The sequence below is a fragment of the Terrapene carolina genome, unplaced genomic scaffold, assembly GCF_002925995.2.
Source record: "Terrapene carolina triunguis isolate 2854851 unplaced genomic scaffold, T_m_triunguis-2.0 Scaffold66, whole genome shotgun sequence".
NCBI classification, from domain to species: domain Eukaryota; kingdom Metazoa; phylum Chordata; order Testudines; family Emydidae; genus Terrapene; species Terrapene triunguis.
The window spans coordinates 85,542,256-85,557,474 of record NW_020664417.1 but is presented as its reverse complement, the minus strand read 5'-3'; the positions used below and the strand labels follow the sequence as shown (position 1 = coordinate 85,557,474).

The following is a 15,219-nucleotide window of genomic DNA, read 5'->3' as shown; positions in this document are numbered from 1 at the left end:
GTCAGGTCCAAACAACAATAAAGCACATGCTCTGCTTTGTCATCTCGCCTCCCTGAACAGATAAGCTGCCTGAAGGGCTCTCCCGACGCGCTGAGAAACCGCTCACTCGAATGCAGGTGCCTTGCAAATCCTAGCACCCTTTTGCTATCTCTGATTAGCTGCCTCTGAAACCACGGTGGATCATGATCAACAGCACAAATAAAACAAAATCTATAGATCTCGGCTGCCTCCCTTTTAAAACTGGGTCTACCTTATAATTAAAAAAAACCCGCATATTCTTCAACTGCCAAGGATCTAATGGGTTGTAAGTTAAAGATAGAGCAAATCACGGGATGCCGGTGAGAGATAAGCAAGGTTGGGGGGGGGGGCGGGTTGCCGAAATCCCTACTGAGCGCCACACACCGTCCAGGTGAGCCCCTGGAAGCATCCCACCCCCCAAAGGGAGGCACTGCCAGACCCCCTCCCTGGCGCTGCACCACCCCCGCGAGGGGCTCTCGGCAGGCTGCCCGGCAACACCTAGACGATAACATGCCCCTTCCTCTGCTCACAGCAGCTCGTAGGGGAATGGGATGGGCACAGCGGGGCAGGTACCCCCCACCAGGCAGGCCGTGCAGGGGGCTCCCGCCAAGGACTCCGCTCACACGGGGGATCCTACAAGGCACCTCGGCCGGCGCTTCCCGCGCCTGTCCCCGGGACCGGCCCCGCGCACACAGGCACCGGGGGCTCCCTCGCCCTCCGGCGTGCAGGAAGGGCTGACACGTAATGGGCACCCCCAAACTAGAGCCGCTGCTCCCGCCCGGCGGCGCGCCGGAGATGCAGCCTGCCCTCAACTTACCTTGGGCTTGTAGAGCCACTTTCTGAACCTGTTCATCATCACCCCAGCTGCTGCCTCCGCCTCTCGGGCCGCTTCCCGCCCCGGCTGCTTGTGGAGGGGGGGGAGGTTACGGATCCCTCTCCCCCGGCACCTCAGGCGGCTGCTGGGGGGACCCGCCGAAACCCCGTCCCCTCCTCCGGCTGCTCTGCGGGGCTGGCAAACCCGGCCACGCAAGCCCCAGTCAGGCTAGGAGCCGCGAGGGAGGCTCTGCCCTGCCGCGGAGGAGGATCCCGCAGGGCCCCCTCAGGCTGACCTGCCCAGGCACCGGCCAGCAGCAGCAGCAGCGCCTCTCTTCATTGACAGCCCCCAAAACATTCCACCGCCGCCACCAGCTCCCAGCAGCAGCGCTCACCGAGCGCATGCGCACAGGCGGACCCGCTCAAGCCCCGTGCGCTGCCTCTGGCCAGCGCTCTCTACTCTTGGACCAATTGGAAGGCGGCCGCGAGGGGCCCCCTCCCCGCTCACTCCTCCCTCTCGGCTGCTCATTTGCGTAACATGGATCCCTCACCCTTAGCAAGCTCAGAAGGGGAGGACTACAACTCCCAGCATGCCACGACCCAATAGCTCAAGGGACCACTGAAAATACGGGTGGCGAGTTGTATGCTGGTACTTGTAGTCTTGTCGCGGGGCAATAATTAACGCGTCCACTTAATAATATTAAGTAAATAATTATTATAGTCAACCCGGTTAATTGGGTTTCAGTCAGTTTCTGGGGCTAAAAAAATCCACCAGCTGGAGTCCCCCTGACCACCAGTTGCTAGGCAACGGTAGGTAAACATTCGCCGCCATCTTGCTTCTCGTTTTGTAGTTTTTTACTCCTCCCTGGACCATTCGAATACACGAATGAGGACGGCTGAGTCGACTACAAATCCCAGAAGTCTCCGCGCCCCCACGCTGCGGGCATTATCTATAGAGAACCAAGTAGTCTCCGCGGCAGGTGGACTCTGCTGATTCTGCTGCGGCTCCCACAGCGGTGAGTGGGGGCGGGGGCTGGGACTTGCTATGACCCTTACTACTGGCCCAGGGATTCAAATCCTTCACCTTCAAATACAAATGTCCCGCCACGGCCCTTCGCCCGCCAGAGCGGGACCCCAGTTTAGGGCTCGCCCCATCCATCCCCTCTGAGGCTCGCTGCCAAAAAAACCACCTAGAGCCCCACCACCTCTTTCATTGCAAATTAAACAGTGATGAAACCTTAAAAGCCCAGTTGTGTCCACCCTCCCTGTGCAGAAATTAAAGTAAAACAGCCTTTAGTTTATTTATTTGTTAGAAGACCAGAGAATTGCCCCAGTATCCTTTGCTAAAATTTTCCCTCTCCCACTCTGTTGTGGAGCTTATTAGGCTTGCTGGTGGCCTCCCCTACCACTTCAGAGGTAGCTGCTTTTCATCCTTATTTCTGTCTGGTCACACTCACTGTGTACAAGGCACTTTCCAAACGTGGTCTCTATCCTGGGAGCTGAGAGACCAACAAACAGAGGGTAGAGAAGAGGTGTTACATACATGCAGTTATTTTAACTAATCTGGCAATATACAATTACTAAAATAGGACAAGTAAATTGTACTTCAATTACTCCACAAGCGTAACATTGACAGACAGGAAGATAGCCACAGGCATGTTTCTGAAGCACTTTGGGATCCTTCAGGATGAAAAGTACTAAAAATACATGAGATATTTTATTGGACCAGCTTCTGTTGATGGGCAGTACGAGCTTTTGAGCTACACAGAGCTCTTCTTCCTTCCACCAACAGTAAAAGATATTACCTCACCTATCTTGTGTCTCAGATCCTGGGACTAACGTAGCTTCCACACTATAAAATACATGAAACACTATTATTCTCTGGGGTTGTTTAGCATGTAAGCATCCTATAGTGCAGTGGTTCTCTACCTCTTTTCATTTGCAGACCCCTAAAACTTTTTGAATGGAGGTGGAGACCCATTTGGAAATAGTATGTAGACTCCCAGGGGTTAAAAGCCACTATTTTATGGTAACAACAACCTTTCACGGATCTCTTATATATAGTCTGCAGGCCCCCAGGGTCCACAGACCCCAGGTTGAGAACCACTGCTATAATTGATATCACTGGGCAAAGCAGTTATAATTGCTTACACCCCAGGGTGCGTTGTCAGCAGTAGGGATCAAACTTGGGACATCTAGAGCTTAATAAATGATCCTCTGCTGCCTGATCTAAAGGAGCCTATTCTCTTAGCTGTGGCTATACAAAGCTCAGATGTCTAGTTGGCCTAGCCACCACCAGATAGGCACAAAGTGCTACACCAAGTAGGCATAATAGCTTACATACTCTCCCTGGCCAGGCAAGCATGTTATGCGCTTCAGAGGCTTACAAGTTCAGTTCACTATAGAGGCCACCAGTTGTAATGCCAATGCCCCTGGGTGGGTCATTGGCAGCAGGGATCAAAGCTGGGAGGGACCTCTGGATCTTAATACTTGAATCTTTACCACTTAAGCTAAAAAATTCAACTCTCTTAGCCAAGGCTGTAGCAGGTTCATCAGTCTAGTTGGCCTAGCCACACCGAGTAGACATGGCTTACACAGACAAACAGCATCTGTTACATACATGACCATAAATGTATACTTTTGACAGACAAAACAGAGATAAGACAAAAATGGTTAAGGTGTGTGATCATGTGCATCACTGAAGGGGGGGGGGGGAAAGTTCGTGGTATAGTTTAACCCGACATCTAGTCAGCCACTAGAATTCTATAAATATAATAGAAAAAAAACAGACTATAATATTTTGACAATGTGTGTCTTTTTTTAGAGCAGAATATTGAGAGGTAGGACTGCTGACCTTTATTCCTAATTGTGCCACTGATTGTGGTGACCCTGGACAACCACTCTTAATCACTCTGTCCCTTCGTTTACCTATCTGTAAAATGAGGATAATAAAATTGACTTGCCTGAGGGTTGTTGTGTAAGGATTAATAGCTGTGAAAAGGCACTGTGAGATCATCAGATACAAAAACGCTATATAAGGTCACAGTATTTTTACTATGCATATTACAGAGCATGCAACTACACACATTAAAATATATTCATGGTAGGATATGTAGGAAAATATCAAATGTAGGATCTGGTCCTTTAACCAGTCAGCATGCATTAGAATAACTGCTATTGTACATCCATACCACTTGTGTAGTTTAAAAAAAACCAAAACACACACACACACACACCCCTTTTCCATCTAAAGTTATGCTGCCCTAAGACAAAAGCATGCTGCAAAGAGAAGTTGTACCCGGACTCCAGTTGATTATGGCCATAAGGTGGTGTGATTAAATGTTAGGGGTGCAGAAAGTTATATGGTAAGTGGGGATGCTCTGGTGTAGCCATATTTCCCTTCTGTGGAACTTTTTACCCCACATTCTTTGCAGTTTCCATGGTTTTGTTTCCTTCTGTGCCACATAGATGAGAAAAGCATCAGGGTCGTTTTGAGCAGCACCTACTCAATCTCATTGAATTTCACGAAAACCTTGTTCGGTCCTGATTTACGAAGGTGCTGTAGTTCCACTGACGTAAATGGGGTTGCAACCTTTTAAGGCTATTAATTGAAATTCTGGATATGGTAGTGAAGGGTAAAATGTCTGTTGACACTGAAAACTTTTTAATAGCTCAGGATTAGAAAATATAATCTCCTATTATACTTTGCAAACAGAAGGATGCCGAGGCACCAGCTTGTGGTTTTTACTCCTGATTTTTAGTGCCCTTCCACCTTATGTGAATTTGGTTCTGTTTTATTTGACTGAAGCCAGCATCAAGAATAAACAATCTGATAATCATTTTTAAAAATAAAACCTGTTAAAGTCAATCTGTTTAAATATAGTCACTCACTGAACTGCTGCTGTTAAGAAATTTTTTCTTTTACATAGTACCTGTATCAGGGGGTTCTGACTGTTAATTATAGAGCTTCAAACACCTTGGTTTTCATTTAACTATTTACATTTTTTTTATTTTTTTATTTTTACTGGGGATGTGTGAAGCTCAGGATGTTCAGAGGGTGAGGGCCCCAACCAATTCCCATTACAGCCAACGGAAAGACTCCCTTTGACTTCAGTGGGAGTTGGATTGGAAGCCTTAGGGCAGTCTGAATAACCACAGAGATACTTATCCCACCATGCACCCTCATCTAAAACTTTAGAGCCTGAAAGAATTTTGGCATTCTTGGGTGGAGCAAACTATACCCCATAAAAGGATATAGAAGTGAATGTTCTCCTCTTGCACATTGGATGGTTCTGGGCGGTGATTTCCCTGAAGCAGAATGCTTTTTCTGTGGCAGTATGATTCTGTGGCACCACTCACGCCTAGGCTGTCCCTTAAAGACACGATGTAGCTTTATAACATTTATATAATAATAAAACTGCTCAGAAATTTTACTAGTTAGCAGTTGTGTTTTGATCAGATCCATTAGTTTTATGCCCATATTAAACATAATCACACAAACTCATTTTCCTTTCAACAGTTTGAGGTTAGTATTTAAACATGTTATGGCAATTTGAGCGAAACGCAGTAGTTCTGGAAGGCAAGGTACAGAAAATTTGTATTAGGAAGTATTCTAACAGCCTTTTAGAATCTTGATCAAGCATTCTTTTTTAACAGAAGTGTATGATAATATGTTAAATACAAGATTTTGGAGGGTTTAACATTTTATTTTCACTATGAAAAAATTAAATTGGTGATAATTTTGGTTCGCAAGGCTGGACTAAGATAATGACTTTACTCACCGAACATTATTATTTATGTTTATCTGGCAATGTAAACAGGCATGGTGATGTACAGAAAAATGTTCTCAGGACAGAGACTTCTTTTAAATCTAGGGAGCCAGTTCCACAAATTGTTGCTTATATGAGTAATACATAGCACAATGAGGGATGTCAGCAGACAAAGCGACAGGAGGGAAAGGGAACAGAGTAAGGGGGTAATGTGCAATCTTGACTTGTTTCCCTAAGACTGGATTTAAGACTAAAGTTTTATCTTCAGTTATGTCTCAATAGGAAAGTTCTGTGGGTTAAATTAGGGCAGAAATTGGCCCATAATGTATGCATGCTAGAGTTACTGTTTCTCTCCAAAATAAGTTTTAGATATACTTCACCCAATAACCTGGTACTGAAATTAGTTGAAAATGTTATCCTAATGATCATTAAAGAGACATTGTCAGAATAAAAGAGGCCTCATCATTTGTCACTTATTTTATTGATGTTTATAGCGTCTGCTCATTCCTTCTGTTAGCCTTTCTGGTTGGGCAATTGGGATTTTGAAGGCTTGACCTGAATGTTCCCATTTACAGTACTGCAGAACATGTGTCTCCGCAAGCCTATCAACATACATTATGCTGCAATTGAAGGAGCCATGAAAATTTAATGATTTACTTTATTTATAGGACTCTGCATGGTGAAGATGGCCGGCCCTGAAAAACATATTGAAATAGTGGTCCAGCAGCTTAACAAATTTAATCCTGAAAATGAGAGCACAGAGCATCTCTTGGATGAGTCAGCTAAGGTTTTACAGGTACATTAAGTGCCAGTTTATCCTAGGTGGATTTCACAGTTTTAGTGGGAACTTTTTAAATATAAAGATGTTCTTTCTCTAATGTAATATTTTGAATTACACTGAATTTTCCTATGTGTTTTATAATGTTAACCTATATCTAGGGTGACCAGATTTTCAAACCCCAAATCAGGGCCACTTTCTTATAGTTGTCACCAGGAGCCAGGGAACTGGTATGAGAGGATTTGGATGAGGATTTGGATGACCTGGAGGCTCAGTGGTGGCAGGTACTGGAAATGGTTTTGGTAGTTGGGGGTGATGGGTTAGGCTCTTGTGGCTGAAAGGGTGGATGAAAAGGGGGATTGTTTGTATGAGCAAGGATGGGAGAGAGATTGATAACAGACAGTGTTTGTCACTGGGGACTAGAGGAAGAGAGGAATGATGGTCTAGGGTACTAGGACTCAGGAGATGTAGATTCAAGTCCATGATCCTCTACAGACTGTGTGTGACCTTGGGTAAGTTACTTAGCCGCTGTCCTCAGTTCCCAATCTGTAAAATGGGAATAAGTTGCACTTCCCTACCTTACAGGAGTGTTATGAGGTGCTCAGATACTCCAGTAATGGGTAACATAACCTCCTTAGACAGATACTGTAGTTAGATGGGCAGGAGTAAGTGACATGGGATTGGTTGGGGTGAGGACATGCAACTGATGGGTGCATATTACCATCATCCTATTTACTTTCATTCAACCTCCTTTCGCTGGTCCCTGGCTCCCATTCCAGTACTGCTTCCCCTTTTCACTTCTACTGAAGTCTAGCCCAGAAGCTGCCTCTTTGTTGGGCTCAGTGTGGCACTTGCCAGGCAGTCTCCTGCTGTTTTTTTTTTTTTTTAAATTCTGCCTCAGATTGTCTATATCCTGCAGACGGTGCACCCTCAAAGAAGGGCCACAGAATCAAAGAGGAAGCAAAAGGAGCTTAGAGATAGGGAGGGTGGTGTGTCTGCCCTCAATGGAAAGGAAAGAAGAGAGGTTTGAGAGAAGCTAGACATCCTTCTGGCCAATATAGTTTAAGTAAACCAACCGGAACAATGCAAAAAGTTGTATTTATGGTCCAGAACCAGAATGTATGGTCACCCTAGCAATCCCAACACTGCAATCCTTAACTGGTCAGTACTCCAACTGGGATCAGCACATGGGGCTGATTCTCCACAGCCTTGCGCCTTATGTAGTCATTTCCGTCTGTACAAAGCAGGTATCAAATGCTACCATTTTAACTGAATAGCCTTTTAAGCCCTCTTTGTACAGGTGTAAATAGCTACACAGAGTGCTAAGCAGTGGAAATCAAGCCCAAGGACTTCAGGCTAAGGTTCAAAGTTAACCCTGTTTGTGTTTTGTTTAAATGGTAATGTTTTGTTTACCATCAACACTTTTTTAAAAATGGTCTTGTTTCCTACTACTGTTTTCTTAGCTCTTTTACGGCATCTGGAGCTGAAATCTCCATTACAATGCTCAGATGCGTTATTGCACCAAGGCAACTACATTTTAGTAGTCTTGGCAGTAGATATCATGGGCCGCACAATGCTTTTATTTACACGTGAGCAGTCCCTTTTAAGTCACTGCAGTGGAGTTGTACCAGTGTAACGGAGCAGATTTTGGCATGAAAATTATATAATGAACACTTTTTATTGCATTTATTTCACACCTGAACTATACTGACTCAGAATAATTTTGATAGGAAACTTCATCTGCTCTTCATACAGCAAAGAATAAGGAAGTTTAAATTGTTCATTCACAATTTTGGCAGAAGGTTGGAGGAAAGGAGGGAAAGTGTTATGTCAACACCTCTGTATTTCTCTTCACATTTATTGAACAGTTAGATTGTACCTCCCACTCTAGAGTGGGAGTGGGAAAGACAAAAGAAGCACCTGCTTCCATTATGGACAATGGAATCAACCTTCCTGACACGTCTTTTTTAAAAAGGAGGAACAGGGAGGACAGCTGAATCTAAGGATATGGCAAAAGTCCCTATGATACTTGCACTGTCTAAATTCTCCTATTTCTGTTTCTTTACTCTCCCTCCCCCGAGTATTTTTGCTGTCATTTTATCCCTGAAAATAAGATCCCTTTTTATATACAACTTTTTTATAAAAGTCACTATAGAAACCATGCAGTTATTACTCATTCTTCAAGGAAAGCTTTCTTGATTGTGATTTATTCTTTCCTCTTATTTTGCATAATGGGCTGTTATCTGGGGGGGTGGGGTATAGACTTTAGCACCTGCGTATATGATTTCTCTCCACTCTTTTGTCACCTGTCACTTGTATTTTATCAGTGTCACAGAAATTCTTGAAAGTCAGAATTAAAATATTTTCTGCTTTACTATCAGTTAAATTCCAAATTGGTATTGTACAAAGTCTTTCATTATAAATAGATTCTTCTTGCAAGTCAATACTTTACACTTCTGATAGTAAATTCTTTTTCTGCTTGATCTCCAGCAGTCCTTATTTAACCTGTGTTATTAATTTCCTAGTATCTGTGGATGTTTGTGTTGCTACAATGTTCTTTAGTCATGGAGGGAGTGGAGTTATTCTGGATATATATTGGTGTGTCTAAGAGCAGAATTTGGCCCTGTATTTACAAACTAACTATAAAACACTATCAATCCAAATAGTTAGTCATAATTGTGAGTTGCTATTTAAATTTCATTTTATTATCTTGCAAGGTGCCCTGAGATGCAAAGAATAAAGGTAGCTCTAGCAGTGTACTTTTGATTAGATTTGATGCCATCTACAGTACATTCTGGGATAGGTCTCATTTACACAGTTTGCTTTGATAATGCATCAGCAGAGCCTTGCAGTCACATCTGGAAAAAAAAAATCTCTCTTCGGAGTTATTTATTATTTGCATTACTGTGTCACCTAGGACCCCTAGTCATGGGCCAGGACCCCATGGTGCTGGACGCTGTATAAATAAACAAAGATGGACTCTGCCCCACAGAGTTTGCAGTCTAAATAGAAGACAAGAAACAGCAGATGGATACAGACAAATTGGGGAGTTTGAAGAAACAGACAGTCATCCCCATGATACACAGTGGTCACTGCACTCCAGCAACCTAACTATTGTCAAGTTTTTTGTACACATGACAGCAAATAAGAGTTTGAAGGAGAGATGTGAAGGAGACTAATGAAGTAGCATTGTGGATGTTTGCAGAAAGCTCCTCCTCCCAACCACGAGGGGCAGCATGGGAGAAAGCACAAAGATGATATGAGCAAATGTAACCAGTGGAGAATGGAAGTTGGAATCATTGACCAGATGGACATGGGAGTTGACACATCAATAGTGAATAAGAGATAAGTAGGGTAGGGATAGGTCATGAAGGATCTTGAAAGTAAGGATAAGTAGTTTGATGCAAGGCCCGCTGGCCACCTAGGAGCTGGAGGGACATGCCGGCCGCTTCCTGGGAGCTGCCTGAGGTGCCATCTGGAACCCACACCACGAACCCCCTTCTACGCCCCAACCCCAGGACAGAATCCCCTCCCGCACCCAAACTCTCTCCCGGAGCCCACATCCCCACCTAACTCCCTGCCCCAGCCCTGAGCCCCCTCCTGCACTCCAAACCCCTCATCCCTGGCCCCACCCCAGAGCCCACACCCCCAGCTGGAGCCCTCACCCCCTCTCACACCCCAACCTCCTGCCCCAGCCCGGTGAAAATGAGCGGGGGGGGGGGAGAGCGGGGGGGGGGGGGGGGGGGAAGAGGGTGAAGTGAGCATGGGGTGGGGCCTCAGAGAAAGGGTGGGGCAAGGGTGTTTGGTTTTCTACAATTAGAAAGCTGGCAACCCAACTTTTATCCAGACCAGAGAAGACGATGTTTCAGTATTCAAGACACAATAGGATGAGAATCTGGATGAGAGTTTTAGCTATGTGAACTTAGAGATGTTTTTCAGAAACAAATCAACAAGGTTTAGACGTAGGTTGGATGAGAGGAACTGAGGGAGGTGAGAGCCAAAGATGACCCCATACAGGCCTGAGTGACTGGCAGGGTGGTGGTGGTGGTGACCACAGTGATCACGAGAGTAGGTAGCAGGGAGGGGTTGGTCAGGGAAGATTACGAGTATTATTTTAGCCATGTTGAACTTAAGCTGACCGTTAGGCATCCACAAAATGTCAGAAAGACAGGCAAAGGTTTTAGATTTTAATTCAGGATTCTTACTCACAGAGATGATGATTGTGAATATGCTCTGAAGGGAAGGTTGAGTTTGGTCTTCAGGGAGAGAGTCAGGGAGCTACTTTGAGCAAGCCAGGTTGTATCCCCACCAACCAATCCACCAGTAGCATAGGGTCAGCCCTGGGGAGACCTCTTGCCTACTATATTTTCAAGTTAGATGGTAAGAAGGGATTGTGTAGTGAATTGGAGGAAAACAAGAAGAGGCGGTCAGACAAATACATGTTAAAAATGAAGGAGAGTAAAGTGGCAAGAAAAGAATATGAGTAAAATTCAAAGGGACACAATTGCAGTGAAGATGTGCCAGCCTTGTGGACACTTTTTTTTTATAAATAAGAGAAAACTACTCCTTGTGTTATGATCATTCTAAATGAAATGTGGTTAAGGATTTCTATTTGTGGATAGCAGCAGATAAACATTGTTTGACATGATTAGAAATCAGTGATCAAAATTAGTCTATAATTGATTCAGCATCTTAACCACACTAGATCTCTTTTGCTGAATAGTTAACATCCCTATGCTGTGTATGTCATGTTCTAAAAGGGATTTTTTCCATGCATTGGTACTATAGAAGGGTGAACTCACTGCTAGAGCACCTCCTCCTGGCAGGGTGTGGTGTAGCACCTCTCTCCTTGCTGCAATCCCACAGTGGTTCACCTCGTCTCATGGTTTGACCCTCCAAACAGGTCACTTTAAAGTCTCTCCCCTTGTGGGGTACCAACATCTCAAACGAACAGTGTCCCACACAACATTGGTCATCGATACACCATCTTCCATGCTCCAGGGCTCCTCTTCCTTCCATGCCTCTGTCAGAGAAGGGCCCCAGGGATTCTACCTGGAATCTTTTAACCCAACTGAAAACCAAAACACAATGAAAGCAACTTCTGCCCCCTCCCTCAGGCTTAAACTTTAATCCATCCTGGGTCCTCTCCATTCCTCGGAAGAGGAGGAAGAGTTACCTCAAGAGTTACCTCCCTGGATTCTAGGCTTTATTCTGGATCCTCCACATCTGTCTTCCTCTCAAGGCCATCTGCCTGTCAATGGGCATTCTCTTAGCCCCACTGCAGGAGTCTCCTTCACCTCTTCTGCCCTCTTCCATCAGGGCCTCTCTAAGGGTGTAAAATCACTCTTGAAGCCCCTCTTCAGTTAAACATCCTCCTGAGTTTCTTCTCTGGAGATCCAGGTCCTACCATTTTGTCAGGGCTCACCACCAGAAGTTGCTCCACCCCGGTAGCTTTTCTGGGTCTCTCCAGGTTCTACTCTTTACTACTGAGAGGGAACTGGCAGAGTTTGTCCCTTACAGCCTCCCTTTTACTCTAGTCTTCCTCTCTTTATACAAACCACCCATCTCCTTTCCACCTGGGCTTCATCTTTTATTAAGCCTGGCCCACCCACCAGGTGCAACCAGATGGATTAACTAGCCTCTCCAGGCCACATTAACCCTTTCACCATCTGTGTGGGATAGATATCCCATCACAGGTCCCTTTGAATTATCAGACTTAATCAACTCTTAAGAAGAAAGCTACATTTTGATTTGTTATAATTAAATTAGTTGCAACCTAAAGATTTATTATATTTTAAATTAACTTAATTAAATTGGCAGGATATTTTCAGTGAGAACATAGGTTAAATAGTACAATATACAGTTTGTAGTCACAGCAGACAAGCTGTTAATTTTTTTAAACTTTGATCTTGGACACTCAGACTGTGGGCATCAAAGTTCATAAAACCAGATGCTAACTGCAAGCAAAGGCTTGTGTTTATGTGGTGTGACCTCTTTGGAATCAAAGTGCATTCAGTCTGATTAGCCCAGTTAACACTTCAAACTACATTTTTTGAAAATTCATCTTGATTCTTTTAGATAATAAGTATAAAGCAGTTTAATATCTGGTACTCACCTTCAAGGCCACATCCCTGCTGACATTTTGTACTATTCTCCTGTCAATACTAATACTCCTCCTAATACGCCTTCCTAAACAATCCTTTGATATCCTTCTTTATGGCTTCTTCATTCCACATTTTGCCCATGTGTCCTAACTAACCTCCCTCTCTTCATTCAAACACTTATTCCATGAAGTCTAGCAAAGACAATCTGCCAAAAATAGCTCTGTCTTATCCAGAGTGTTTTTAGGAAAAGTTATATTCTGGTCATTATGAATAGGGCTAACATAATGAAAACATAATAACAATGTGAAGTGGCATAGGTACTGTTGTGGACCCAAAATAATCCTCATTTTCCTGTTGAAACTATTAGAACCATTAGCTTTTGCTGTAGTAACAGATGACATTTTAGTATAGCACTCAATCTGGCAAACCCTCATACAGCTACCCATGTGAATAGCCCCTTTACCATAATAGAATTACTTGCCTAAATTAGGGCTGCAGGATCAAACCCATAGTTTTGACTTTTGTAAATTCAGCATAATTAAAAAGCTCACTGCTCTCATTGGGAGTTCACTGGTCTAGTCCTTTGTCCCCACAGTGTTGCTATTGAGTTCAGCCTGTCTATTGGTCTCTCATGCAGTACATGCTTTAATTTGGCAAGAGGGTTCAAGATTCTCCATTAATCTGGTTCAGTTATGTATGTCAGAGCCACCCACTCACTCTGAGGAAAATCGAAAAATGTCAAAAATCACAGATTTATTTTTAAACATGAAAATCACTTGATGTATGATTCCTGTGATAGGTGTTACAAAACCTTAATTATACATGTCTGTGTATCATTTGTGACCGATTTTTACATGTAGATTGTGAGCTCCCTGAATAAAACCCATCTTCAATGATGCTTGTATAGTGCAGAGCACATCATCAACATTGATTTAATAATAAATACAGTAGTGTAAATCTTTCCTATAACTTCAGTGGACTTTTGATTAGGCCCTTAGAGAGGAGTAACATTAAAGCCTGAAGTAATATAAACTAATCAGATCACATGTAAAGTGAGTGTATTCTGACTAGAAGTAGCTGAGTTCAGTGTAAACTACTATTCAAATCTCAGGAGGTAAAAACAGCTTTATCTGTATGTAAAATATTATCTCACCTCTTGAATGTTAGTTTAAACTTAGAATAAGGATTTCCAGCCAGGGGATAAAAGTTGGCCCTTCTCTTCCTCTCTCTCCACCCAAAGATAAACCCTCTTTTCCTCCCTTTTCCCATCCTTTTCCCCCTTATTAATCTCTTGAAGAAGACACGTTGCTAGCCCTTTCCATCTCCTTCCCCCCTCATTGGCAAAGCTCCACCCCATTACGTGTCTATCTTACGTAACACTACTTCTCCTACTCTCCTATGTTGAAAGTATTGTGCTCATTCCCCCCTGCCCCAGCCTGCTCGATCCTAGTTCTCCTCTGCTGGTTCCTAGTAGAGCAAAAAGTCAGAAATCAATAGTGGGAATGGGCGCATTAGGAAGACAGGCTAGGAGAGGTGGGGGATTCCTACACAGAAGGAGGCAATGCCAGTGAGTACATATTTCAAGCAAGAGTCAACCTGCTTCATCTTCTTCCCAGCACAGAACTCTCCATGCCTTTAGGAACTGGTCACTTGCAAGGTATTAAACACTTGAGAATTAGCCAATACTGAACTTTCAAAATTCAAGGCCAAAATGGAGAGACTTTCAAATGTTTCTGATGATAATGACATCCTGAATGTATGTAACAATATTTCATTTATTCTCAATGTAGCCAGTGCACAGTGTAGTAATCGCTAGATTACCAAACACAAATCTCAGAACATCCAATAGGCAATCTACCGTACATTGACTGCTCTGCCACAAGGGCTGCCAGTCATTCCACACCTCACAAACTGAGTATGAACAGTGACTAAATGAATGGGTGACCTGTCCTGGAGAAGGTCAACAGACACAGGCTCTGTCAGAACAAAGGGGTGAGGTGAGTTCCAGTGCCCTCCACTGAGAATACCTTCCCCCCAGGCTCAGCCATACAGACCTGGGGATAGACAGCTTCCATGTACTAGCTAATCTCAACTGCCCAGTTGCAATCAGAAGAGAGAGGTGGCATCTAAGATACAGAGGACCCAAACCATAATGAGCTTTATATATCAAAACCAACAGCTTAAATTGTACCCATAAACAATTTAGAAGCCAGTGCAATCTGTGGAGCTCAGGGGTAAAAAGCTCCTTGAATGAAACACTTGTAATTAAATAAGAAACCATATTATGCACTTGCTGAAGGTTCCAAGTGGTCTTAAAGTGTAGTCTCAAGTAAAACACATCGTTGTCAAACATGCAATCTGGAAGAGGCAAAGCTGTGGATGTATGTGGTCGATCCATATCCAAAAGGAATAGTTAGCCTCCTGCTAATCAAAGAGGAGGGGAAATCTTTTGGTTACTTCTGCTGTCTGGATATTCAAAGGCAATTGAGAATCCAGCAGGACCTAAGTTGCCAGCTTCAGTAACAAAATTGATTGCAATTGAGAAACTAGATATAATCAATTACAGTTTCTACGGAAATTTCCCCAGGCAAACAACTTCTAACCTCTGCCTTATCTATCTAAACGGTGGGGGCGAAAGACCTCTCTGGCTTCAAGATTAGGCTAGATAAGTTTATGGAGGGAATGGTTTGATGGGATAACGTGATTTTAATCAATTAGGCAATAACGGCCATCGCTG

The 15,219-nt window shown here is 43.8% G+C and overlaps 2 protein-coding genes across 4 annotated transcripts in view; one reads left to right on the top strand and one right to left on the bottom strand.

The window, feature by feature from the left end:
- Positions 1 to 1,129, bottom strand: part of ZFYVE28 (zinc finger FYVE-type containing 28) — a 288,813-nt gene extending 287,684 nt beyond the window's left edge. For all 3 annotated transcript variants that reach the window (XR_003369620.2, XR_003369619.2, XM_026648078.2), the window contains exon 1: positions 836 to 1,129. Coding sequence is in view for 1 of the 3 variants with exons in the window: in XM_026648078.2 (XP_026503863.1) it covers positions 836 to 874 (39 nt within the window). In the remaining 2 variants the exon portion in view is untranslated. The remainder of the gene's footprint in view (positions 1 to 835) is intronic.
- Positions 1,130 to 6,285: 5,156 nt separating this feature from the next.
- The window catches only part of CFAP99 (cilia and flagella associated protein 99), an 85,284-nt gene continuing 76,350 nt past the window's right edge, over positions 6,286 to 15,219 (top strand). Inside the window, exon 1 of the mRNA XM_026648137.1 lies at positions 6,286 to 6,396. Within this exon, the coding sequence (XP_026503922.1) occupies positions 6,286 to 6,396 (111 nt within the window). The remainder of the gene's footprint in view (positions 6,397 to 15,219) is intronic.